We start from the raw sequence: 27905 nt of genomic DNA on the forward strand, positions 1-27905 counted from the left end.
ATCATTCCTGTGTTCCTTTGACTCGGGAAGCAAAGACCCCAAACTTCAGGAGTCTCAGAGACTGAGGCCATGGAGAGCCTTATCCAGTGACCCTGGAGCAGATCTCAAACCCGTTAACCACTCATTGGGAGCTTCAGGCAGGAGTAAACCAAAGTAAAAGCAAACTTGAGTCTGTGTTGCCCTTCTTCCCTAACCTGGAACTTGGGCCAGACTTGAATTTCCAGCATAGTTCTTTCTCTCCCTCAGGTCTATAGATTTTACTAATGATAAAAATAGTGACCATACATTGAACTTTTACCCTGACCCTGTCTAAGGCCTTTTAATGGCATATCTTATCCTTCCAACACCTTAAGTATTGTAGTTAGGTTTACTGAGGCCTCCCTCCCCCTCTGAGTTCAGGATCAAGTTCCAAGTCCTCTTCATTTAAAAAAAAAAAAGCTTTCCATGACCTTGTGCCATTCTCCCCACATTCTTTTTTCTAGCTTCATTGCCTCCCCTGGAATGCCAGCCCTTGTACTCTATTCCCACACCTCAAAGAGCTAGTTCAGGCCTCCCTTGCTGTAGCCTCCCCACACTTAGCACCCTGCACACGTGCAGCTTTCGGCCACACTGATGAACACACTGTCTCTAGTGACTTGCCTGTTGCCACAGTAGAAGGGGGTCTCTGGTAAGGCTGGACTGGATGTTCTGTTTCTCTGTATCCCATCGCGCACACCGTGCTTGGCAGGGTGGGTGGTGAACAGTGAATGAAGGAGAAGTCAGACTGGTGCGTGTGAATTCTGTAAATTGAAATCTGTGTTTCAGCTTACACCAGAACTTTTTCAAGATTGAAAATGAGTCCTAAGCAAACTACCCCTGCGCTGTGCTCTGGGTGCTCCCCACCCCGCAGCCCCTCCCCCACCACAGTGACATCTCTACATTCACATGTTTAAATATTCTTTGCATAAATGATTGCCAGAGAATCCTAGCCCTCCATTCTCCAGCTTTTCAAAATTGTTTAAGGATCTAAAATAGGAATGGATGGTATCTGGCCTATTTAAAATAACTATCCTGTGGGGCGCCTGGGTGGCTCAGTCATTAAGCGTCTGCCTTCAGCTCAGGTCATGATCTCAGGGTCCTGGGATCGAGCCCTGCATCAGGCTCCCTGCTCAGCAGGAAGCCTGCTTCTCCCTCTCCCACTCCCCCTGCTTGTGTTCCCTCTCTCGCTGTCTCTGTCAAATAAATAAAATCTTTAAAAAAAAAATAACTATCCTGTTTGGTTGTTGTGTTCCTGGGCTAAGATTCAAAGAAAATTGATGTTTCCAACTTGATGGCAAATAGCATGAAGTTCTTCTAAACAGTTGAAATTGCCTCAGTGATATGGCTTTGTCAAGTCTAAAACTATGCATTGGAATCGATGACAAGTTTAAAAGGCTACACGTGCATTTCCAGAGTTTAGAAGTACACCCGCTGGTGAAAGCTGCCAGCGAGGGAGAGGCCATACATCTGAGGATCTTCAGTGTCGGTACTCCATCCTGTCCTAGACCTCCGGCCTCAGCGGCGGGTCCCCTCTGCCCCAGGGTCTGGGGGGTGGCTGCTTCCCTACTGTGTGTTGGAGCTGAGGCATCCTCCTCAGGGTGTTCTCCTCGGCCACCTTAGTGGAAGTAGCCACTAATGCCCATCCCCCCCTTCTTCATGTACCACCATCTGAAAACCCATTATCTATAATGGGGTGCACCATTGCCGCCCTCTTCCCTATTGACCATGACCGTGAGCAGCATGGGGGCTCTCCCTGGCCAGCGCCCTCCCGGATGCACGGATGCACGGGCGCCCGGGGTGGGGCAAGGAGAGGCGCTCCCTGCCAGCCTGGCCTGGACGTGCCTGCTCTCACAAAGCCAACTGGCCCCCTCAATACAACCATTTCCCTTTCTGAACTCCCCTTTGTGAGTATGTGTCCCACTAGCAAGCAGAATATCATGATCAGAGCAAAATTTGAGATCTTTTCTCCTTGCAAAAAAGGACTGCTTTTATTCCGGTATAAATGCTACAGCTACCATTTGCATGCCATGCTATGCCACGAGAGTGATTCTTCAATAGGACGATGTTAACAGAGCTTCTACTAGGCTAAGATTCTGTTTCTATGTCTCAGGTTAATCCAAAGAAGGAATGTCAAGTTGACCTGGTGTTTACCACAGATCACTATAACCGAGAGGTAAGCTGCCGTAATTGGTGAAGTATCCAAATTAGCAGCTCATGTGGATTTATTTTTTTAAAAAGTGAAAATCTGAATATATAGTGACCTGGAGGTTAGCTTCTGGTTTGGTTTTTTTATGCTTTGTTTTCTCTTCTCAAGACTTGAAGAACAGAACTAACAGGAACCCACGATGGAACTCCTTCAACTTCATGGCCTTATGCAGGGTTGCATTTAAAACAGTCCCCAGAGCCACCGTCCCCTCCTTCCTTTGCCCCTGGGAGGGAATTTCACAGTCCCTTTGGTACCCCTTCTAGCACCTCTGAATGCTTAGAATGACTCACTCCCAAATGTCAACCCGTTCCTCTTCCTGTCAGCTGTTGACATTTCTTGTTAGCAGGCCGGCATCCTATGAGGCCGATTCCAGGAGCTCCCGTACAAAAGTATTCTATAAAACACAGAGCAGTACCAATGTATGCCATAGGCATTATTAATGTCTCTACGATCCTGACCAAGCCAGGTCATGGTTGTCAAGTTTCCTTTACCCGTTCTTAGGAAGAGAGTACAGAGAAGACTCATACACAAATTAGAGCCAGATGAACTGCCGTGTGCTGGGCTGAGTTGGGAGTCAGTAGCTGGAACTTGGGTGGAGAGCAGCCCAGATGCTCTTTGTGTGGTGCATGAGTCAAAGCAGGCAGCATCGCATTCAAGTATCTCGGGGGGCAGAGCTTCCGAGGGGAAGGCATGACCCCCACTCCCCCAGCCCAGAGGGAGGCTTCTGGAAGAATGCTTACCAGTACACAGAAACAAGTGCTAACAAGATAACGGTGTATTCTGACTTTGCTACTTCACCTAAGGATTAAACATTTTCTTAAAGCATAAGGAAGACCCCTTTGATTTCTAGTGTTACAAACTGAAAGTGTTAGATTAAAGCTAAAGGGAAAACAATTACTAGATTATTTTGACTAACAGTGTTTCTGTGAAGAGCACAGCTAGCTAATTGAAATGTTCCTTTTCAGAGGATGAGGAGAGTGCTTTGCTTTGATTCTGCGGAGCTGTTTTGGGGTGGGGGGGCAAAAGGGAAGGAAAACAAAAGGGGACGATACCCAGTTCCTTTTCTCTTTCCTGGAAACGGCTTAGACATCAAAGGAGATTGTGTGCCAGCTCTCTATTCTGCCTTTGATAAAGCCTCTTCTGGGATGCACCCTTCACCTTCTTTGTTGCGGCCGATAATTGGGATTTTAATGCACTACTGAAATTTCCTCTCATTCCAAGTAGCACTCACAGGAGGAAGAGCCTCCCGTTGGAAAGCATACTTCAGTTTTTTGAGTTAGTGCTAGACATGGACTCACTAAGCAGATCCAACTTTCATTAAAATTTGTTTCCTTGTGGGCTTTTTTGTTTAAAGTTTCTTTTTGGTTGTTGTCATCCAGTTTCAATGACTGTAAAAGTGAAAAGAACTGAACTGCTCAATCAACCACTTGGTAACAGGAGTTCTTAACTAGGGGCCCATGGATGGGTTTGGGTGGGGCCATGACTAGAGGCCCACGAACTTCCGCCAATTCTAGGCTCAGTGGTGAGGGTCTGAGCATACGTGCACCTTTCTGGGAATAGATTCTGGCTTTTTGTTGTTGTTGTTGTTGGGGTAAGGAATTTGTGACCTATGAGGATGGAGAAGCACTGTCCTATGGTTGAGTCATGCATTTAATGTTTACTTGAAGCATCCAGCTGTCTACCTCCAGGTATCTCTGGATTGGAAGAAAAGCGAGGGTGATCCCAGAATACTCAGTATGTCTGCATTTAAATACAAATGCAAACAAACATCCCTTGGATTGGTCTATTTTGGGTGACATCTGCCTCCATTCCTTCCAGATGAGATCTTGGAGTAGAGAGATGGAGTTAGTATAGAGCCAGGCTTTGGCGTCAGACAGACGTGAGCTCAATTCCTGGCTTAGCATTTACTAGCTGTGAGACCTTGGAGTAGGTTCCTCCTTAGACTTCAGTATCTTAATCTGTAAAGTTGGTATAAGAGAACTGAATTCATAAGGCAGTATGAGGATGTTGTCACTTTTGTTAATGGGAACCAGCTTCATCTTTTGGTTCAAGTTAGCAAGTTTGAGGTCCAGCTGAGCATTGTGTTGGTCCACAGCAGAGAGTAAAGTACCTACTGTCCTTGAGGTTTGAACCAAGCAGTACTCAACAGACATCAACAATCTTATCTTTCCTTCGAATATGCCCAGCATTACTGTATAAGGGCATCATCAGAAAGCAGGAGTTTAAATGACAGCAAATAGTGAAGGACTGTTGTGTTCAGCTGTGAGCACAAAAATCACTTTCCACAAAGCCAAGACCACTGCCTCTATATTGATGCCAATGCATCCTGCCACATACGAGGAACTTCTCAATCCTGTGTGTACCTATGTAATTGGGGTCGGTGGGGAGTGATAAGTAGCCATTCTGTTTAATTCCAAAATCTTTATTTCAGGATGGTGAGGAACGTTTGGGGAAATGTTCTGCTCGAGTGTTTTTCAGGAATCAGAAACCCAGACCGGCCGTTAATGTAACTTGTACACGGCTCATCGAGAAGAACAAAAGACAACAAGAGGATTACCTGCTTTACACGCACATGAAGCAACTTAAAACCCCGTTGGATGTAGTCAGCATACCTGGTACGAACTAGTGTCTGGAATTTCTGTATTAGGAAATGTATGTAATGACTGAATCTTAAATAGAATTATCATTTACATTTTTATCCCCAAAGTGGCACTTTAATTCATCTATAGAATGTGGTACACCTCATTATTCAAACAGAACTCAGAAGTCTCAATTTCCTGTTCTTCATCTCCAGGACAGTATGGTAACTCCATCAAGAGCTCTCTGTGCCCTTTTAATCTCCCCACTTCCCATCCCAGACAAGGGTCAGGGCAAGAGCTCAACCTTCAAAGAAGAGGTAGAGTTGCCACAGGATAAGAACGTGGCGGGGGAGGGGGGGCAGTTTTCAGGGCTGAGTCCAGAGCCTGAGGCGACATTTCTAAAGATTTGTGGTGTTGGCCTTGGAAACTTACGTGATGAGACACCATCGCCAGAGCCCCACGGGGCCCACTGCAGACTTGGGTGCAGGGCTGGGCGAGCCAGCTGTCTCCGGGCCTTGCTGGGAGGCTGCCGCGGAATCAAGTTTGTCTCATTTAGGTCAAGAGCTAATGGGCAGCAGTGCCGTCTTTAATAAGAAATGAGCCCTGCCCTCCCAAGTGACTCAGCTGAAGTGAAGCAGGGCTCATTTTTTCTGATGCTCAGTACTATTGAGTGCATGTGTGGGCAGAGTGAGACTCAGCACTTACTGGCAAATCCAATTTGCAAAACCACAAAAGTCATCTCTGGACTTGTGCTTGGGTATTAAACTTGACATCTGACCACTGTAGCACTCCACATCCCACACTCTCTCCAGCTCCCTCATTTGCGAGGGACATTTGCCAGCGACTGTAACGGACCCATGTCCACATGGCGGGACCTGTGGTCTCCACTCCTGAGTGCATCTGTGCCCCCTCCATTTGTCGAGACTAAGTAGTCTTAAAAACCTGCAGGCAGAATACTGCTCCTTGCCTTTCTAGAATTCAGAAGCTTGGATGTTTCTCATAGTAATTCTTTGACAACTCAGCTTAAATCCTGTTCCAAAGAATTATGAGGGATAATTCAAAATCTTACATTGTAGTAGAATTTGCTTATATTTAGTACTGTCTGAAATAAATGGGATAATGACTGATGCTTACAATCTACAGTTATTTAGGAATTTTTCCCCCTTTTGCATTAGCTGGGGAAATAAGATTTTATATATTCTCCTTAAAACACAAATTTTAGAAATTATATAAGACCTTTTCTTTGAATATTTGCTTTAGGATCACTAGATTTTGGACACTTTTTAATAGTGAAGGTAAACTGCCTTATGTTCAGTTAGTAAGTCCTACATGCCCACAAGGATCATTCTGTAACAATCTAACTTAGTGTGGCATGAAGTTCCAAGAACTTCTTTAATAGAGGACACCTTTTTATTAACAATTTACAAGTTCTGTTGTCACTTTAAGTTCAGTGGAGGCATATAATGGTACTATTTATAGCCTATCTGTGTACACAAAATTATTAAAACTGGAGAGGTTTGGTTTTAGACAGAAGTGAGTCAGAACTGTGGAGCTGTCCTTGGATTGGCCAGTTCGGATCTCAGCAGCCTCAGTTCAACATGTAGTCAGTCCGGGGCTCTGGGCTCTGTAGGGCAGCGTTCTCTACAATTGATAGGTGAGACCATTTAATCCGTTTCAGGATATCCTTGCTCCACACTGTTTTTCCCCTAAAAAAGTGGTCATTTGGTCTTTATGATGAGTACAATTTTCACTTTTCTAATGAATTTACAAGCCTCCTTTAGATGAGCCCAAGTACACTACAGAGGAAAAGACTGAAGACCTAGGAAGAACCAGCCCAAGTCCAGCCACCTGAGTGATTCTCTAGCAGTGCTGCCCACATTTTTACGTTCAGCTGTCCCTGTTATTCCCAGCATTTCGTGTAACAAACTCGCCTGCTAGCAGTGGGCTTTGTTGAGCTCACAGTGGCATGTAAGGTGAAGCCCGTGGTAGGTAGCTGGATGAAGGAAGCTCTCACTCTCTCTCACTCCCACCCTCTCATACACCACAGGAGTCCGAGGCTCAGCTCAAACCTCCTCTCTGTGAAGCTTTCCCCAGACTTCTCCAGCCTAAAGAAACCTCTCCCTTCCCTGTGCTCTGTCAGCATTTTGATCCTCCTCCTCTTGAGGAAGGTATCAGCTGTGTTTCTGCAGTGTCAACAAGTGGAGGGTAGGGACCCATCTTCGGGTCTCTTGTGGCACCTTGAATCGACCATCATTATAAGCCAGCCAAGTCAAGTTCCACCAGTACAGAGAAGAATTTGTGCTAAAGATTATTTTTCTGAGAAGGATTAGTTTCCTAATAAGTTTGTTCCTATTCTTCACATATTATACTATTATTTAGCCTTTATTTAAACTAAGGATATCTCCACCAAATTGCATAAAATGATGGTCCATGAACAGTTATCTCATAAATTAATTATGTGCTAAAATTAGAGTTCCTAAAAGTCACAAAAGGTAATTTCTTATCATTGTATCCCTACCTCTAGCAGTGTCTGATATGAAGTAGGTTTTTATGAATGTATGCTAAAATAAAAAGATGGCAGTTCCAAAAACAATACCACAGAAAAAACTCACTTGATTTCTTCATGTGTTCAAAATCAGTAACAGAGATACTGCCAATTCATTGATTAGCTTTAAAGCCAATGATCAGAGGACAGACATTTGGCAATTGGTAAAGACCATTGCAAGGACTGCAGACCCGGACCAGAAGGTAATGTGGAGAAGAGAATTGATAGACTTTTCAATCTAATTTTAAAATGCTTCTCAACTAAGAAGACTTTAGATTAACTTTGAGTATCATTATAGCTGTTACTTTGCGTTAATATGGTACAGCAAAGAGCCCTTAATTTTTTTTATAGTAGCTTTACTCAGCAGGACACGTTGAAGCACATAAATCAGCATATGATGTAGAAACAGATAAGAACAAATCGTGTCCAGCACAAGGTCTTGCTGTAAGAGAGGACTGATGTGGCTGAGCTTACGTTCCTGAAACATACGAAATTGTGTCTCCAAAATGCCATAATGAAAATGTCCTTTTTTTTTTCTTCCTCTCAGACAGTCATGGACATATTGATCCCTCTCTGAGACCCATTTGGGATTTGGCTTTTCTTGGCAGCTCTTACGTGATGTGGGAAAAGACAACCCAGTTTTTACACTACTACATGGCACAGATCAGCAGTGTTAACCAATGGGTAAGAGAAAATCCCGAAAGTCAATTTATGTCATAAGAGATACAACCAATGCAGTGTTCTAAGACTAAATTAATGTGAATTTCTTAGTTTTATGGACACAGTTTTACTTGCATTTCATTCATTCAGTAAATATGTCCATGCCTGCAACGGACCAGGTATAGTTTTAGAGACTGTGGACCTAGCAGTGAACAAAAAACACAGTGTAGCTGCCCTCGCTGAAATTAATTCTGGTGAGAGAAGATAAAGACAGTGGACTAATAAATAGTTAATAGGTATCAAATGGTGGTAGTAAGTGCTATGGAAAAAATCAGGGAGGAGGGAATGCAAGGGATTGATAGAATTGCTACTTATATTTTCTCAGGTAAGGCCCCTTTCATTTGAGCAGGGGTGACAGTGGAGCAGAGACCTAGGGGAAGTGAGTGAGCCCTGCCTCCATAAGGGAAGACAATTTCAGGCAAAAGGAACTGAGGACAGCAGTGTGGCTGATGGGTTGGAGAAATAGTAGTGGGGTATAGGGCTACTGTGACTGGAACAGAGTCAGCAAGGAGAGTGCACCAGAAGATGAAATCAAATGGAGAGGACCAGTTCCTGTAAGGCCTCACAGGCCAGTAGAAGAACCTTGTCTTTTACTCTTTAGAGGGTTTTTAGCACAGGAGTGACATGATCTGACTTAAAATACCATCATTCTGGCTGCTGTTTTGAGAACAGACCAGAGAGAGACAACAGTGGAAGCAGGGAGACCAGGGAAGTGTTGCAATAATCTAGACAAGGCCTGGGGGTGACTGGCACCGGTGGTAGAAGTGGAGGTGGTGAGAAGTGTTTGCAATCTTCATATAGTTTGAAGTCAGACCAACACTGTTTGTTGATGGGTTGGATGTAGATCTATCCAAGAAGGAGAAAAGTCAGGGATGAATCTTAGGATTCTGACCTGAGTAACTGGAAGGATAGAGTTTTCATTTACTGATTGGGGAAGACTCCAGGGGGGGAACAGATTTGGGAAGACATGAGCTTGATTTGGGGCAGACTAAATTCTACTAAATTACCATGTAGATGGTATTTAAAGCCACAAGAGTGGATGACATCACAGAGAATGTGTAGATAGAGAAAAGAAGTTCTGTATGGAGTCCTGCAACACTTGCAACTCCAGAGGTTGCAGATATGAGAAAAGAAGGTATTTCAAGGATGAAGCTTGACTGTATCCAGTGCTGCCAGAGAATCACGTACGAAGAGGCCTGAGACTGAGCATTTGGCTTAGGATGGTTGGAAGTCACTGGAGAGCTTGTCCAGAGCTGTCTCACTGGTACAGTGTGGGCAAACACCTGAGTGAAGTATGTTGGGAAAGACTGGGAGAAGGGAAGTGGACACTCCATCTCTTTCAAGGAATTGAGCTGTAAAGGGGAGTACAAGAAAGTAAGGGGCTGTAGCTGCAGGATGGGTGAGCACAGTGTTGAAAGAGAGTTGGTTTGCTGTTGTATTTTTAGGTTGGAAGGTTTAACAGCATATTTATATGTTGATGAGAAAAATCCAATAGAGAGGGGCAGAGGAGGACCTGTAGGAAAGCGAAGGAAGAACTGCTGGAGCTCATATCTTTGAGTAGGCAGAAGGATAGGATCCATCCAGGAGATGCTCTTAGACAGGAACGTGGAGAGTTCATCCGGATGGCGGGGCAGTGGCCCAGATGCTAACAGGAGGCATGCAAGTTCTCACTGCTTCTGTGTTCTCAGTGAAGAATAAGACCAAGTCATCATGTGGGAGCAAGGATAAGAGCGGAGCTGCTGGAAGTGTGGGGGGTGCATGGACCTGGCGTTGTGCAGCCCTGCAGCCTCCCAGAAGGAGCTGTGCTCGTGTATACAGAGGAGGACCAGTCATGCTAAGCTGTCTGGGTGTGGGTGGAGTAGGCAGAGAGGTGGACGTAGCCCAAGTTGGGGTTCTTGTCAGGAAAAGTATTATGTAGAGAGAGAGGGGCATTTCCACAGGAAACAAAGTCAGATCGCTCTAAGAGAACCTTAAGTACAAATTTCTAAAATCTGTTTTCTTCATGGATGGGTGAAACAGTGGATTCACCTGTGGATGGATCATTAGTGAATATCTTCTGAGTACAAAGATTTGCCCATCTTTTTAAAAAAGTGATCACTTTTTTTAAAAAAAATTGTATTCTTTAAGTATAGTTGATAGTCAATGTTATATTAGTTTCAGATGCACAACATAGTGCTTGGACACTTCTATACATTAGCCAGTGCTCACCAAAAACTGTTGTTATCATCCATCACTGTGCAACGTAAATACAGTATTATTCACTATATGCCATGTGCTGTACTTTTCATCTCCATGGTTTATTTATATTATAACTGGAAGTTTGTACCTCTTAATTGCCTTCACCTAACTCACCCATTTCCCCTATTTCCCCCCTCTGATAAACATCAGCCATCTGGATTTATGAGTCTGTTTTGTTTGTTTGTTTTGTTTTTTATATTCTACATATAAGTGAAATCATATGTGTCTTTCTCTGCCTGGCTTATTTCATTTACTGTAGCACCCTCTAGATCCATCCATGTTGTTGTAAATGGCAAGATCTTCTTCTTTTTTATAGCTGAGTAATATTCCATTCCACTCCATACCATATATTTCTTATCCATTCATCTACTGATGGACACTTAGGTGGCTTCCATATCTTGGTTAATTGTAAATTATGCTGCAGTGAACAAAAGGTGTGTTTATCTTTTCCACTTTGTGTTTTCATTTTCTCTGGGTAAATACTGAATAATGAGATTACTGGATTATGTGGTATTTCTATTTTGAATTTTTTGAAGAACCTCCATACTGTTTTCCACAGTGGTTGCACCAATTGACATTCCCCCACCAGCAGTGTGTGAGGGGTCCCTTTTCTCCACATCCTTGCCAGCCCGAGTTATTTCCTGTCTTTTTGATTTTAGTCATTCTGACTGCTGTAAGGTGATATTTCATTGTGGTTTTGATTTGCACTTCCCTGATGATTAGTGATGTTGAATGTCTGTTGGCCATCTGTTATGTCTTCTTTGAAGAAATGTCTATTCAGGTCCAATTTTAACCAGATTGTGTGTGTGTGTGTGTGTTGAGTTGAATGAATCCTTCATATATTTTGGATATTAACCTCTTATCTGAGAAATTATTTTTAAACATCTTCTCCCATTCATAGGTTGACTTTTTGTCTTGTTGATGTTTCCCTTTGCTGTGTAAAACCTTTTTATATTGGTGTAGTCCCAATAGTTTGTTTTTGCTTTTGTTTCCTTTGCCTCAGGAGACATATCCATAAGTATGTTGCTAAAAGCAGTGTGCAAAACATACTGCCCATGTTTTTTTTAGAAGTTTTATGGTTTCAGGTCTCACATTTAGGTCTTTAATCTATTTTGAGTTTATTTTTGTGTGTGGTGTAAGAAAGTGGTCCAGTTTCTTTCTTGTATGTAGCTGTCCAGTTTTCCCAACACCATTTGTTGAAGAAACTGCCTTTTCCCCATTGTATATTCTTGACTCCTTTGTCATAGATTAATTGACCATTTGGCATGGGTTTATTACTGGGCTCTCTATTTTGTTTCATTCTCTATGTGTCTATATTTCTGTGCCAGTACCATACTGTTCTGATTACTACAGCTTTGTGGTATATATTGAGATCTGGAATTGTAATACTTCAGTTTTGTTTTTCTTTGTCAAGATTGCTTTGGCTATTTGAAGTCTTTTGTGGTTCCATAGAAATTTAGGATTATTTGTTCTAGTTCTGTGAAAAAGTCTATTGGTATTTTGATAGAGATTACATTAAATCTGCAGATTGCTTTGGGCAGTAGGGACATTTTAACAGTATTCTTCCAATTCAGAAACATGGTATACCTTTCCATTTGTTTGTGTTGTCTTTAATTTCCTTCATCAGTGTCTTGTAGATTTCAGTGTATAGGTCTTTCACATCCTTGGTTAAATATATTCCTAGGTATTTTATTCTTTTTGGTACAATTGTTAATGGGGTTGTTTTTTAAATTTCTCTTTATGCTACTCCATTATAAGTGTATAGAAATGCAACAGATTTCTGTCTATCAATTTTGTATCTTGGAAATTTACTGAATTCATTTATTCTAATCATTTTTTGGTGGAATCTTTAGGGTTTTCTATATATCATATCATGTCATCTGCAAATAATGAAAGTTTCACTTCTTCCTTACCAATTTGGATGATTTTATTTCTTGTCTGATTGCTACAAGTAAAGCTTCCAGTACTATGTTGAATAAAAGTGGTGAGAGTAGACATTCTTGTTTTTCTCTTGATCTTACAGAAAATATTTCAGTTTTTCACCATTGAGTATGATGTTAGCTGTGGATTTTTTTAAGGGATGTTTCCTCTAAACCCACTTTGTTGAGAGTTTTTATCATGAATGGATGTTGTATTTTATAGGATGCTTTTTCTACATCTACAGAGATGATCATATGGTTTTTATCCTTTCCCTTGTTGATATGATGTATCACGTTGATTGATTTGCAAATGTTGAACCACTGTTGCATCCCTGGAATAAATCTCACTTGATTATGTTGAATGATCCTTTTAATATATAGTTGATACCAATTTGCTAATATTTTGTTAACTATTTTTGCATGTATATTCACTAGAAATATTGGCCTGTGGTTTTCTTTTTTTGTACAGTCTTTATCTGGTTTTGGCATCAGGGTAATGCTGGCCTGGTTCTGACTTTTGTAGGGAGTTTTTATTACTACTGATTCAATTTTATTACTAGTAATTGGTCTGTTCAAATTTTCTGTTTCTTCCTGGTTCAGTTTTGGAGGATTGTATGTTTCTAAAAATTTATCCATTTTTTCTAGGTTGTCTAATATTTGGCACATACTTTTTTGTAATATTCTCTTCTACTTCTTTGTGTTTTTGTGGTGTCAGTAGTGTTTCTGCTTCATTTCTGGTTTATTTATTTATTACAGCAATAATTTACATTTTTATTCTTGTTTTATTTGAGTCCTCTATTGATAACTTTATCTAAAGAGTTATCAATTTTGTTTATCTTTTCAAAGAACCAGCCCTTGGTTTCATTGGGCTTTTCTATTGTTTCTTTAGTCTCTATTTCATTTCCTTCTGCTCTAATCCTTATTATTTCTTCTATTAGCTTTGGCTTTGTTTGTTCTTTTTCTTTTTTTTAAATTTTTTTGACGATTTTATTTATTTATTTGACAGAGAGAGATAGCGAGAGCAGGAACACAAGCAGGGGGAGTGGGAGAGGGAGAAGCAGGCTTCCTGCTGAGCAGGGAGCCCGATGTGGGGCTCGATCCCTGGACCCTGGGATCATGACCTGAGCTAAAGACCGATGCTTAATGACTGAGCCACCCAGGTGCCCCTGTTTGTTCTTTTTCTAGCTCCTGTAGGGGTAAGCTTGTTGTTTATGATTTTTCTTATTTTTCTTATCATTGTTTAAAAATTATTTTCCATATGAATTTCCTTTTTTTATCAAAAAGGATGGTCTGTTATTTTATTGACAGTAGGAAATTGAGTCATAAAACTTAATAAAACTTTTTAAAGAATGTGTGACATTCCCTTGTACAGTCATTTTGTTATTTCCTTTATGCCATTTAATAACAACACTAAACAAACTTATCTTTATTAACCCCCAAAATAAATCATTTCTTTCAGGAGAAGTTACTCAAGAGATACCAATTGAATTTATCTCAGATATTTGTTTATGCAGGTATTCTTTGTAGTTAGCTTACTCTGAAAGCTCTTTGTATTTTTTAAATTATAATTTTAGTATAGTTAACAGTGTTATATGAGTTTCAGGTATAAAATGTAGTGATTCAACAATTCTATACATTACTCAGTGCTTATCATGATAAGTATACTCTTAATCCCCATCACGTATTTCACCCACCCCCACCCACCTCCCCTCTGGTAACCATGACTTTGTTCTCTAGAGTTAAGAGTCTTATTTTTGGTGCATCTATTTTATTTTTTGGTCCTTTGCTTTGTCTTAAATTCTACAAATGAGTGAAATTATATGGTATTTGTCTTTCTCTGATTGACTTACTTCACTTAGCACTATACCCTGTAGGTCTATCCATGTTGTTACAAATGGCAAGATTTCATTCCTTTTTATGGCTGAATAATACTCCACTGTGTATATATACCATTCATCTATCGATGGACACTTGGGCTGCTTCTATAATTTGGCTATTGTAAATAATGCTTCAGTAAACATAGTGGTGCATATATCTTTTTTAATTAGTTGTTTTTTGTATTTCTTGAGTAAATCCCCAGTAGTGGAATTACTGGATCATATGGTAATTCTATTTTTAACGTTTTGAGGAACCTGCATACTGTTTTCCATAGTGGCTGTACCAGTTTGCATTCCCACCAATAGTGCTCAAGAGTTCCTTTTCTCCACATGCTCGCCAACACTTGTTGTTTCTTGGCATTTTGATTTTAGCCATTCTGAGAGGTGTTATTAGGCAACATCTCATTATGGTTTTGATTAGCATTTCCCTGATAATTACTGATGTTGAACATCTTTTCATGTGTCTGTTGGCCATCTGGGTGTCTTTTTTGGAGAAATGTCTGTTCATGTTTTCTGCCCATTTTTAATTGGATTGTTTGGTTTTTTGTGTTGAGTTGTAGAAGTTCTTTATATATTTTTGATACTAACCCTTTATCAGATATGTCATTTGCAAATATCTTCTCCCATTCAGTCAGTTATCTTTTAGTGTTATTGATTCCTTTACTGTGCAGAAGCTTTTTATTCTGAAGTAGTCCCAGTAGTTTATTGTTGCTTTTGTTTCCCTGGTCTCAGGAGACATAACCATAAATATGTTGCTATAACCAACATCAGAGAAATTACTGCCTGTGTTCTCTTCTAGGATTTTTATAGTTTCAGGTCTCACATTTAGGTCTTTAATCCATTTTTAATTTACTTTTGTGTATAGTGTGAGAAAGTGGTCCAGTTTCTCTCTTATCTATAGCTGTCCAGTTTTCCCAACACCATTTGTTGAAGAAACTGCCTTTTTCCCATTGTATATTCTTGCCTCCTTTATAAAAGATTAATTGACCACATAATCATGGGCTTATTTCTGGGCTCTCTATTCTGTTCCATTGATTTATGTGTCTATTTTTGTGTCAATGCCATACTGTTTTGATTACTACAGCTTTGTAGTATATCTTGAAATATGGGAGTGTGATACCTCCAGTTTTGTTCTTTTTTTTCCCCCAAGATTGCTTTGCCTATCCAAGGTCTTTTTTTTTTTTTTTTTTTTGGTTCCATACAAATTTTAGGATTGTTTGCTCTAGTTCTGTGAAAAATGCTGTTGGTAGTTTGATAGGGGTTGCATTAAGTATGTAGATTGCTGTGGGTAGTATAGACATTTCAACAATATTGTTTCTTCCAATCTGTGAGCATGGAATATCCTTACTTTTGTATCTGGCATCCTCAATTTCATTCACTTATTCTTTATAGTTTTCAGAGAATAGGACTTTTACCGTCCTTGATTAACTTTATTCTTAGGTATTTTATACTTTTTGGTGCAATTATGAATGGGATTGTTTTCTTAATTTCTCTTTGTGCTGCCTCATTATTAGTGTATAGAAATGCAACAGATTTTTTTTTTTAAGATTTTATTTATTCACTCGAGACACAGAGATACAGAGAGAGAGAGCACGAGCAGGGGGAGAGGCAGAGGGAGAAGCAGGCTCCCTGCTGAGCCAGGAGCTGGACGTGGGGCTCAATCCCAGGACCCTGGGATCATGACCCGAGCCGAAGGCAGATGCTTAACAATCTGAGCCACGCAGGTGCCCCTGCAACAGATTTCTGTACATTGATTTTTGTATCCTGTGGCCTAATGGCATTAATTTATCAGTTCTGGTAGTTTTTTTTGGTGGAGGCTTTAGGATTTTCTCTACATATAGTATCATGTCATCTGCAGATTGTGAACATTGTACTGCTTCCTTACCAGTTTGAGTGCCTTTTATTTCTTGTCTGATTGCTGCAGCTAGGTCTTCCAGTACTATGTTGAAGAAAGTGGTTATAGTGGACATCTGTCTTATTCCTGACCATAAGAGGAAAGCTCTCAGGTTTTCACCATTGAGTATGATGTTAACTGTGAGTTTTCATTTATGGCCTTTATTATGTTGCAGTGTATTCCCTGTAAACCTACTTTGTTGAGGTGTTTTGTTTTTTTTTTAATCATGAATGGATGTTGTACTTTGTCAAATGTTTTTTCTGTACCTATTGAAATGATCGTACAATTTTTGTCCTTTCTCTTATTGATATAATGAATCAGTTTGATTGACTTGCAGATATTGAACCACCCTTACATCCCAGGAATAAATCCCACTTGATCATGATGAATGCTTTTTAAAAGGTATTATTGTAGTTCTCTTTCTTTGTAGTGTCTTTATCTGGTTTTGGTATCAGGGTAGTGCTCATAAAATGAATTTATAAGCTTTCTTTCCTTCTGTTTTTTCAGAATAGTTGGAGAAGAATAAGTATAAACTCTTCTAAATGTTTGGTAGAATTCACCTGTGAAGTCTTCTGGTCCTGAACTTCTGTTTGTTGGGAGTTTTTTGACCACTGATTGGATTTCATTGCTGGTGGTCAGTCTGTTCAAATTTTCTATTTCTTCCTGATTCAGTTTTGGGAGGTTCTCTGTTTCTAGGAATTTAATTCTAGGTTGTCCAATTTGTTGGCATATAATTTTTCATAATATTCTCTTACAATCCTTGTCTTTCTGTAGTGTCGGTTGTTATTCCTCCTCTTTCAGTTTTCATTTTGTTTGAGTCCTATATATATATCTCTCTCAATCTCTCTCTCAATCTCCCTCAATCTCTCTCTTTCTTAATGAGTCTGACTAGAGATTTATCAATTTTGTTGATCTTTTCAAAGAACCAGCTCTGGTTTCATTGATCTGTTCTATGTTTTTTTTTAGTTTCTACTTTGTTTATTTCTGCTCTAATATTTATAATTTCCTTCCTTCTACTGTTTTTTGGTTTTGTTCTTTTTCTTGCTCTTTAGATGTAAGGTTAGGCTGTTTGAGATTTTTATTGCTTCTTGATGTGGGCCTGTATAGCAATAAAATTCCCTCTTAGAACAGCTTTTGCTGCATCCCAAAGATACTGGACTGTTGTGTTTTCATTTTCATTTGTCTCCATGTATTTTTTTTATTTCCTCTTTGGTTTCTTGATTGACCCATTTGTTGTTTAGGAGCATGTTCTCTAACCTCCATGTATTTGTGCTCTTTCTAGATTTTTCTTATGATTGATTTCTAGTTTCATAACATTGTGGTCAGAAAAGATGTATGGCCTTGATCTTTTTTAATTTGTTGAGACTTGTTTTGTGGCCTATTATGTGGTCTATTCTGGAGAATGTACTTGAAAAGAATGTGTATTCTGCTGTTTTTGATGAAATACTCTGAATGTATGTGTTAGATTCATCTGGTCCAATGAATCATTCAAAGCCACTGTTTCCTTGTTGGTTATCTGTTTGGATGACCTATCCATTTATGTAAGTTAGGTGTTAAAGTCCCCTACTATTATTGTATTACTATCGATTACTTCCTTTATGTTTGTTATTAGCTGGTTTATGTATTTTGGTGCTCCCATGTTTGGTGCATAAATATTTACAATTTTTATAACTTCCTGTTGGATTGTTCGCTCGATGATTACATACTGTCCTTCTTTGTCTCTGTTAGTCTTTGCTTTCAAATATATTTTGTCTGATATAAGTATTGCTATCCTGCTTTCTTTTCCCCTCCCTTTGTATGATACTTTTTTTATATCTTCACTTTCAGTCTGCCTTTGTCTAGGACTGAAACTAATCCCTTGTAGGCAGCATAGAGATGGGTCTTGCTTTTTTATTCATCCATCACCCGATGTCTTTTGATTAGAGTATTTACTCTATTTACATTCATAGTATTATTGATTATTGAGGTATGTACTTATTGTTTTGTTGCTCTATGGTTTTTGTATTTTGTCTCTGTTCCTTTTTTTTCTCTTGATCTCTTCTCTCATTGCTCTTTGGTGATATACTTGGATTCCTTTCTCCTTATTTTTTGCATATCTATTACTGATTTTTGATTTGTGGTTACCATATTAAGTGGTTACTTATATTAAGTTGATGGTCACTTAAGTTTGAACCCATTCTTTACTCCTCTTCCCCCACGTTTTAGGTATATGGTGTCACATTTTACATCCTTTTATTTTGTGAATCCTTGACTGATTTTTATAGATATACTTAATACCACTTTTGTGCTTCCTACTTTTGTTACTCCTACTTATGGTCTTTCCTTTCTACACAAAGTGTCCCCTTTAACATTTTCTATAGGGCTGGTTTAATGGTGATGGATTTTTCTTTTGGACTTTTGTTTGTCTGGGAAACTCTTTATCTCTTTATCTCTCCTTCATTCTGAATGAAAGCCTTGCTGGATAGAGTATATATTTTTTAAAGATTTATTTATTTATTTGAGAGAGAGAGAGTGCACAGTGGGGAGAGGCCGAGGGAGAGGGAGAGAGAATCCCAAGCAGACTCCGGGCTGAGCGTGGAGCCCGAGGTGGGGCTCGATCTCACTACCCTCAGATCATGACCTGAGCCAAAACCAAGAATTAGATGCTCAACTGACTGTGCCACCCAGGCGCCCATGGATAGAGTACTTTGCTTGCAGGTTTCTTTCCATCAGCATTTGGAATACATCATGCCACTCTGTTCTGGCCTACAGAGTTTCTGCTAAAAACTCAGTTGATACTCTTGTGGAGTTTCCCTTGTACATAATTATTTTCTTTTTAATTGCTGCTTTTAAAATTCTCTCTTATTTACTACTTATTGCCATTTTAATTACTATGTGTCTTAGCATGGACCTCCTTGGGTTGTTATTGTTAGAGGCTCTGTGTGCCTACTAGATCTGGATTTCTTTTTCCTTCCCCAGATTAGGGAAGTTTTCACCTATTATTTCTTGAAATAAATTTTCTGCCCCCTTTTCTCTCTCTGCTTCTTCTAGGATCCCTATAAAGCAAATGTTACTATACTAGATGGTGTCGCTGAGTTCCCTAAGTCTATTTTCATTTATTATTATTTTTTTTTCTCTCTCCTGTTAGGCTTGATTGCTTTCCATTACTCCAACCTCCAGAGCTGATCCATTCTTCTGCTTCTTCTTGTCTACTATTTATTCTGTCTAGTGTATTCTTAATATCAGTTATTGAGTTCTTCATCTCTGGTTCTTCTTTATGTTTCCTATCTTTTTGTTGAAGGTCTTATTGAGGTTCTTCACTCTTTTCTCAAGTCCAGTGAGTATCTTTATGACGATTACTTTAAATTCTCTATGAGGCATATTACTTATCTCCATTTCATTTAGCTCTTTTGCTGTGATTTTGTCCTATTCTTTCATTTGGGACCTATTCCTTGTCTCCTCATTTTGTCTAACTCTCTGTTTTTATGTTAGGAAAGTCAGCTACATCTTGCCAGTCAGTTACATCATGCAACAGCTCTCTTTGCCAGTTTGTGGGCAGGGTTTTGTCCCTGTGTTGTTAGTGGGCTTGAGTTGAGTCTGATCAGGCATTTACCAAAGATGCAGTAGCACTGAACTGCAGGGCAGTCCCTGTGTTGTCCCCCAGGAAGCTTTCATTGGTGGGTGGGGTCTGTAGTCAGACCATTTGTCTGCCCCTAGTCCGCTGCTGGGGCTGCAGTTGGACTGGTGTGTGTGGTTATCTTCCCCTCCCTCCCAGGGTAGGAGTCACCTTGGAGTGGTGCTGGCCCATGTGAGGGCTGCTTGCACACTGCCAGACTTGTGGCACCACTTTGGATGGGCTCTGGTGAAGGGCGCATTGGATGGGGTAGGTCTGCAAGAAAACATGGATGCAGGGTATGCAGTGCCAGCCAGGTCTGTGTGGTTCCATGGGTGCGGTCTTGCAGCCACCTGTAAAAACCCCTGCTGAGCCCGGCCTGGCTGGAGGGGGCAGATGCATGGAGACATGTGGTAGTGGGATGTGCTGTTAACAAACTAGATGGAGAGTGTTGGCACTATGCTGGTTCCCACAGGTGTCTGTATATCTAGGCTAGGGGGCAGGAGAGGGATATGGTGCCTGCCAGCTCTTTTCTTCTTGGAGAAGTCTCCCCGTGATCCCTGCATCTCCAGCACATGTTCTGAGATTACCAAATACTTCTTCCCATATACCCCAGGCATTTTTCAAACTGTTGCTTCCATGCCGTATCTCGGTGGGGCTGTTTGATGTGGTGTCTCTTTAAGGGCCGGGACTCCACCCTCCCAGTTCTCCCAGAGCCAAGTCTGCTGATTTTTAAAGTTCCAGGTGTTAAGCCCCACTAATTTTTAGGCCCCTCTAGTTTTCAAAGCCAAATGTTATGGGAATCCATCTTCCTTGTGAGGGTCCCCCATGCCTGGGGTGCCTGGTATGGGGATCTGCTCCACTCCTCTCTCCCCTCCGTGTCCACTGCATACCTCCCCATGGACAGTCCCATGGGTCTGACTCCGCACCTCATCTCCACCTTTTCTACCCTCAGTGTAGTCTGTTCTCTACATTTAGCTGTGGAAAGTCTCTTCTGCCAGTCTTTAGGTCATTTTCTGGGTTATTTATACTAATGTGGGTGTTATCTAGTTGTATCCCTGGGATGAGTTGAGCTAAGGATCCTTCTACTCTGCCATCTTTTCCAGAAGTCCCAAGATTTTTCTTATTTCTTGAGGTAGGCCTGTATCACTATAAACTTCTCTCTTTGAACTGTTATTGCTGGGTCCCAAAGATTTGGGCTATTGTGTTTTCACTTTCATTTGTGTCCATGTTTTTTTTGTTGTTGTTGGTTTGTTTTGATTTCTTTATTGACTGGTTTTTTAATAGCATGTTGTTTAGCCTCCCTATGTTTATGGGTTTTTTCCAGTTTTTTTTTCTTATAATTGATTTCTAATTTCATACCATTGTGGTTAGAAAAGATAATTAATATGATTTCAGTCTTCTTAAATTTATTGACACTTGTTTTGTGGCCTAACATGTGTTCTGACCTGGAGAATGTTCCATGTACACTTTGAAAAGAATGTGTTTTCTGCTCTTTTTGGATGGAATGTTCTGTACTTACCTGTTAGATCCATCTAGTCTAATGTGTTGTTCGAAGCCACTGTTTCCTTCTTGATTTTCTGATTTTCTGTCTTTATGAACTATTCTGGGATGTAGGTGAGCTGTTAAAAGTCCTCTACTATTATTTTATTGTTATCCATTTCTCCCTTTATGTCTGTTAATATTTGCTTTATGTATTTAGGTGCTCCTGTGTTGGGTGCATAGATGTTTACATTTACAATTTTTATCTACTCTTATGGGATCAATCTCTTTATCATTTTGTAGTGCCCTTCTTTGTCTCTTACTAAAGTCTTTGTTTTAACGTCTTTTTGTCTAAGTATTGCTGTTGTTATTTTATTTCATTTTTTTGCTTCCATTTGAATTGGAAATGTTTTTCCATCCCTTCACATTCAGTCTCTATGTGCTTTAGGTCTAAAGTGAGTCTTTTTTAGGATATAGATGGGTCTTTTCTTTTCTTTTTTTTTTAAACCCACTCAACCAGTGTCTTTTGAGTGGAACATTTAGTCCATTACATTTAAGGTAATTATTAAGAAGTATGTACTTATTGCCATTTGTTAACTGTTGTCTGGTTGTTTTTGTAGTTCCTCTCTGTTCCTTTATTCTGTGCTTGTTCCCTTACTTTCTGGTTTGATGGCTTTCTTTAGTGTTTGCTTGGATTCCTTTCTGTTTATTTTTTGTGTATCCATGATAGGTTTTGATGTGTGGTTAGTGTTTGGTTCATATATAAAATCCTCTGTGTTTCTCAGTCAGGACTTTGAATATATCATCCCATTCCCTTCTGGCCTGCAAATTTTCTGCTGAAGCCTTATGGGATTTCCTTTGGACATAACTAGTTCCTTTTTTCCTGCTGCTTTTAAGATTCTCTATCTTTAATCTTTGATATTGTAATTATTTGTTTTGGTGTACCTCCTTGGCTTCGTCCTGTTTTGGTCTTTCTGTGCTTCCTGGAACTAGGTATCCATTTCCTTCCCCAAATTACCAAAGTTTTCACCTGTTATTTCTTCAAATAAGTTTTCTGCCCCATTCTCTGTCTTCTTTTTCTGGAATCCCTATAATGCTAATGTTAATATACTTGATGTTGTCCCAGAAATCCCTTAACCTATCCTGATTTTATTTTCATTTTCTTTTTTCTTTTTGCTGTTTCGCTTAGATGGTTTCCATTTCTGTGTCTTCCAGATCACCAATCCATTTTTCTGCATCTGCTAATCTAATGTTGATTCTCTTTAGTGTATTTTTCATTTCAGTTATTGTATTCTTCAACTATGATTTATTCTATTTTTATATTTTCTATTTGTTGAAGATCTCACTAAGTTCATCCACTCTTCAGTCTGGCGAGCATCTTTATGATCATTACTTTGAACTCTTTATCAGATAGAATGCTTATCTCCATTTTATTTGGTCCTTTTTCTGAGGTTTTATCTTATTCTTTCATTTGGAGTATATTCATTTGTCTTCCCATTTTGCTTGACTTCCTGTGTTTGCTTCTGTGAATTAGTCAGAACAGCTACTTCTAAACTTTAAGGGATAGTCTTGTATATGGTCTTCCCCTGTGTAGACCGTGTACCTGGTGACTTTGGCTGGCCAGCTAGAACTGTGGTATGAGGCCCTTTGTGCTGAGGCTGTCCTGGTGGGATGGCTGGAGCTGAAGTGGGCATGGGCTGGAGAGGTTCCAGGGCTCTTTGCAGGGAGGGTGTCCTGGCACGTCACCTACAGCTGAATTGGGGACAAGCTGGAGTGGGGGGGAGTGGCTTTCTGCACAGAAGGCATCCTGGCAGGACAGCTGTAGCTGAAGTGGGTACAAGCCACGGGGTGGTCCCAGGGTGCTCAGCATAGGGCACCCAGGCAGGGCAGCTAAAATTGAGGTAGGTGTGGGCCAGGGTGTCCCAGGGTGCTACATGCAGGGAGTGCTCTGGCTGGGTGGCTAGAGCCAAGATGGGGCACATGCCAGTGTGTTCTGTGGGTGCTCTACACAAGGGGTGCCCTAGTAAGTCATCTGGAGCCGAAGCAGGTGCAGGCCTGGCATGTTTCAGGGTGTTTTGCACCTTGTCACCTTGGTGATATGGCTGGAGCTGTAGTGGGTGCTGTCCTGAGGTGTCTGGTATGTGCTATACTGGGGCCATCATGGTGGGATGGCTGGAGCTCAGCCTGTTGGGGGGAGCCTGTTTGGGGGGACAGCTGGGGCTGGTGTGGCTAGGAGCCCTGGGCTCAGTAAAGGCAGTCAGCTGGCCAGGGTTACTGTACCCTGCTCCCATCCTTCCATGATCAAGGTGGAAGGCGGGGGGGGGGGGCAGCGGATATAAACTTTAGTGTGTGCCAGTCCCTCTGACCCTGGAGAGCATTCCTGCAGCTCCTCTAGGGCGGTTTCCTTTATACTCTTGTTTTTTTAATCCATGGCTTTTTTTTCTGTCAACCGGGCAGAGGGATTGCAATGGTGCAGCCAACTAGGGTGCTGGACAGTACTCCCATCTGCACTATCAAGGTGGGGGGGGGGCATAAATGACTCTCACCAACCTCTCCAACCCCAGAGAACGTTCCAGGGGTTCCCTGATGTTTGGAAGACACTCAAGGGCTAGTTTCTTTAAATTCTAGTTGCCCTTTTAAACCGTGGTTTTTCTGTGGCCCAGAGCACCTGAATTTGTTCCCAGTCCTTCAGTATCATCCGCCTCACTGCACTTTGCAGCCTTGAGGCTGGGGTTCCCACAGTTACAGTGTCTCCATCTTTCCTGCTATTCTCTCTTTGATCCCTTTATCCTTTGTTATTCCAAAGCTTTTCAGTCAGCTCTCAAAGTTCTTTAAGAGGAACTATTCTATATGGAGGTGTTGACTCAGTGTATCCACGGAGGAGGTGAGTTCAGGGTCTCTGACCCTCACACCATGTCAAGTAAGCATTATTAATGCCAGTAAGTTTGGTGTGTTGTTCAAAAGCCACTTGTAAAATAGATGAGAAATACAGGTTTTTGACAGAGAGAGACACAGAGAGAGAGGGAACACAAGCAGGGGGAGTAAGAGAGGGTGAAGCAGGCTTCCCCGTGGAGCAGGGAGCCCAATGTGGGGCTCGATCCCAGGACGCTGGGATCATGACCTGAGCCGAAGGCAGATGCTTAACAACTGAGCCACCTAGGCGCCCTGAGAAATATAGGTTTTTATTATCAAAATGAACACATTACTTTCCCTTTATAGAATGCTTTTAATGGAAACTACCATTTATTTTATTTTTTTAAATTTTTTTTTGAAGATTTTATTTATTTATTTGACAGAGAGAGACACAGTGAGAGAGGGAACACAAGCAGGGGGAGTGGGAGAGGGAGAAGCAGGCTTCCTGCAGAGCAGGGAACCCGATGCGGGGCTTGATCCCAGGACGCTGGGATCATGACCTGAGCCAAAGGCAGACACTTAACGACTGAGCCACCCAGGCGCCCCTGGAAACTACCATTTAATTGATTGTTACTAGTTGAACAATAGATTGTTCAAGTCAGGATGTCACATAAAACTTTCTCTACCTCTTTCTGGCTCTCTCTTTTATCCACCAAGATGATTACATCCACAAGAGACTTTTACCTTAACTGAAAGTTTAGGGGAAACTTGGTTTACAGTGTAGAAAATGATGTCAAGATAATTTAGAACTAATTGTAATGAATGTGAGAGAAAAACACAGCAAGAATACGCAATACAGACACAACAGAGGAAAAAAATGGATTTTTTTCAAACACTTTTTGTTTTAATTATTTTATTGATTTATCTTATTACTCAAGTATAGTTGACATAATATGTTACATTGGTTTCAGGTAAACAATATAGTGATTCAACAAGACTGTACATTAGTGCTCATCACAGTATAGTCACCACTTTACAATACATTATTTAATATTATTGACTATATTGCTTATGCTCTATTTTCCATTTCTGACTTATTTATTTTATAATTGGAAGTTTGTACCACTTAATCCTCTTCACCTATATCCCCATCCTTCCCACCTCCCTCCCCTCTAGCAATGAGCAGTGTGTTCTGTTTTTATGAGTCTGTTTTGTTGTTTTTTATATTCCATATATAAGTGAAATCATATGGTATGTGTCCTTCTCTGCCTGACTTATTTAAATAGTACTCTTCTAGACTCATCCATGTTGTTACAAATGGCAATTGCATTATTTTTTATGACTGAGTAAAACTTCCTGGTATATATACACCACGTCTTTATTACCCACTCATCTATAAATTGATGTTTAGGTTGAATCCATATCTTTGCTATTGTAAATAATGCTGTAATGAATATAGGGGTACATTCATCTTTTCAAATTAATGTTTTCATATTCTTCAAGTAAATACCTGGTAGTGCAATTATTGGATCTTATGGTATTTCTGTTTTTAAGTTTTTGAGGAACTTCCATACTGTTTTCCACAGTGGTTGCACCAATTTACATTCCCATCAACAGTGTGCAAGGGTTCCCTTTTCTTTACATATTAGCCAACACTTGTCATTTTGATACTAGCCATTCTGACAGGTGTGAGGTGATGTCTCATTGTGCTTTTGATTTGCATTTCCCTGATGATTAGTGATGTTGACCATCTTTTTATGTGTCCATTGGCCATCTATAGGTCTTATTTGCAAAATGTTTATTCACGTCCTCTGCCCATTTTTATTTTTTTTTTTAAAGATTTTATTTATCCATTTGAGAGAGAGAATGAGATAGAGAGCATGAGAGGGGGGAGGGTCAGAGAGAGAGGCAGACTCCCTGCTGAGCAGGGAGCCGGACGTGGGACTCGATCCCGGGACTCCAGGATCATGACCTGAGCCGAAGGCAGTTGCTTAACCAACTGAGCCACCCAGGCGCCCTCTGCCCAATTTTTTAACTGGGTTGTTGGAGGTATCTTTGTTTTGTTGTTGTTGCTGTTGTTGTTTTGGTGTTGAATTGAATGAGTCCTTTATATATTTTAGATACTAACCCCTTATTGGATAAATCATTTAGGAATATCTTCTCCCATTCAGTAAGTTGCCTTTTCATTTTGTTGATGGTTATGTTTTCTTTTAGTAGCTTTATGATTTCACATCTCACATTTTTGGCTCTTTAATCCATTTTGAGTTTATTTTTGTTTATGGTGTAAAAAAAATCCAGGTTTCATTCTTTTGCATGTAGCTATTCAGTTTTCCCAGCATCACTTCTTGAAAAGACTCTCTTTCCCCATTGTATATTTTTGCTTTCTTTGTTGTAGATTGACCATATAAGCGTGGGTTTATTTCTGGGCTCTTTATCCTATTCCACCAATGTATTTGTCTATATTTGTGCTAGTACCATACTGTTTTGAATACTATGGCTTTGTAGTATATCATGAAATCTGGAATTGGGATACTTCCAGCTTTGTTCTTTCTCAAGACTGCTTTGGCTATTTGGAGTCCTTTGTGGTTCCAAACAAAATTTAAGATTATTTGGTCTACTACTATGAAAAATACTGTTGGCATTTTGATAGGGATTGTACTGATTTTGTAGATTGCTTTGGGTAGTAGGGACATTTTAATGATACTCATTCTTCCAATATTCATGAGGATGGTATACCTTTCCATTTGTGTCATCTTCAACTTCTTTCATCAATATCTTGTAGATTTCAGAGTATACATCTTTAACTTCCTTGTTTAAATCAATTCCTAGGTACTTTATTCTTTTTACTGGATGGAATGTTTTAATTTTGCTTTCTGCTAATTCATTATTAGTGTATAGAAATGCAACATATTTCTGTATATTACTTTTGTATCCTGCAAATTTACTGAAGTCATTTATAAGTTCAATAGTTTTTTGGTGGCGTCTTTAGGGTTTATTATATAGAGTATCATGTCACCTGAAAATATATAAAGTTTTGCTTCCTCCTTACTAAGTTGGATGCCTTCCTTTTATTCTTTTTTCTTTTCTGACTGCTGCAGCTAGGACTTCATATGACTTTATGTTGAATAAAAGTGGTGAGACTGCATATCCTTGTCTTGTTCCTGATCTTAAAGAAAAACTTTTCAGTTTTTCAATATTCACTTTGATGTTTGCTGTGGGTTTTTCATATGTGGCCTTTATTATGTTGAGATATATTCCCTTTAAGCCTACTTTGTTGAGAGTTTTTTATCATGACCAGATGTTGAATTTGCTAAGTATCTTCTCTGCATCTATTAAATGATCATATGGTTTTTATCCTTCCTCTTGTTAATGTGAGGTATCACATTGATTTGCAAATACTGAATCACTTTGCATCCCTGGAATAAATCCCACTTGATTGTGATGAATGATCCTTTTAATGTATTGCTGAATTTAGTTTGCTAATATTTTGTTGAGTATTTTCACATCTATATTTATTAGGCATATTGGCATATAGTTTTCTTGTAGTGTCTTTGGTTTTGGCATCAGCGTAATTCTGGACTCAGGTGAACTTGCTAATTTTCCTTCCCCTTCTATTTTTTTAATAGTTTGAAAAGAATTCATATTAATTCTTCTTTAAATGTTTGGTAGAATTCATCTGTGAAGATTTCTGGTCCTGGACTTTTGCTTGTGGGGAGATTTTTTTTTTTTAACTGATTCAATTTTGTTACTAGTAATCAGTCTCTTCTAATTTCTCTTTCTTTGATTCAGTTTTGCGAGATTGTATTTTTCTAGGAATTTACACATTTAGGTTGTCCAATTTGTTGGCATTTAATTTTTCTTATCTCATATAAACCTTTGTATTTCTGTGGTGTCAGTTGTTATTTCTCCTCTTTCATTTCTAATTTTATTTGCATCTTCTCTCCTTGTTAATGAGTCTCACTAAAGGTTAATGAATTTTATC

General features: G+C 39.9%; 1 protein-coding gene across 2 annotated transcripts in view; it reads left to right on the plus strand.

Moving 5' to 3' along the window:
• The window catches only part of RARRES1 (retinoic acid receptor responder 1), a 47848-nt gene that overhangs the window by 13170 nt on the left and 6773 nt on the right, over window positions 1-27905 (plus strand). The window contains exons 2-4 of one of the 2 annotated variants that reach the window (XM_044915042.1): window positions 2129-2191; window positions 4623-4839; window positions 7896-8032. In XM_044915042.1, coding sequence (XP_044770977.1) covers window positions 2129-2191; window positions 4623-4839; window positions 7896-8032 — 417 coding nt within the window. The remainder of the gene's footprint in view (window positions 1-2128; window positions 2192-4622; window positions 4840-7895; window positions 8033-27905) is intronic. The other variant, XM_021702605.1, reaches the window with a different exon arrangement.

Source organism: Neomonachus schauinslandi, chromosome 1 (assembly GCF_002201575.2).
Source record: "Neomonachus schauinslandi chromosome 1, ASM220157v2, whole genome shotgun sequence".
NCBI classification, from domain to species: Eukaryota; Metazoa; Chordata; class Mammalia; order Carnivora; family Phocidae; genus Neomonachus; species Neomonachus schauinslandi.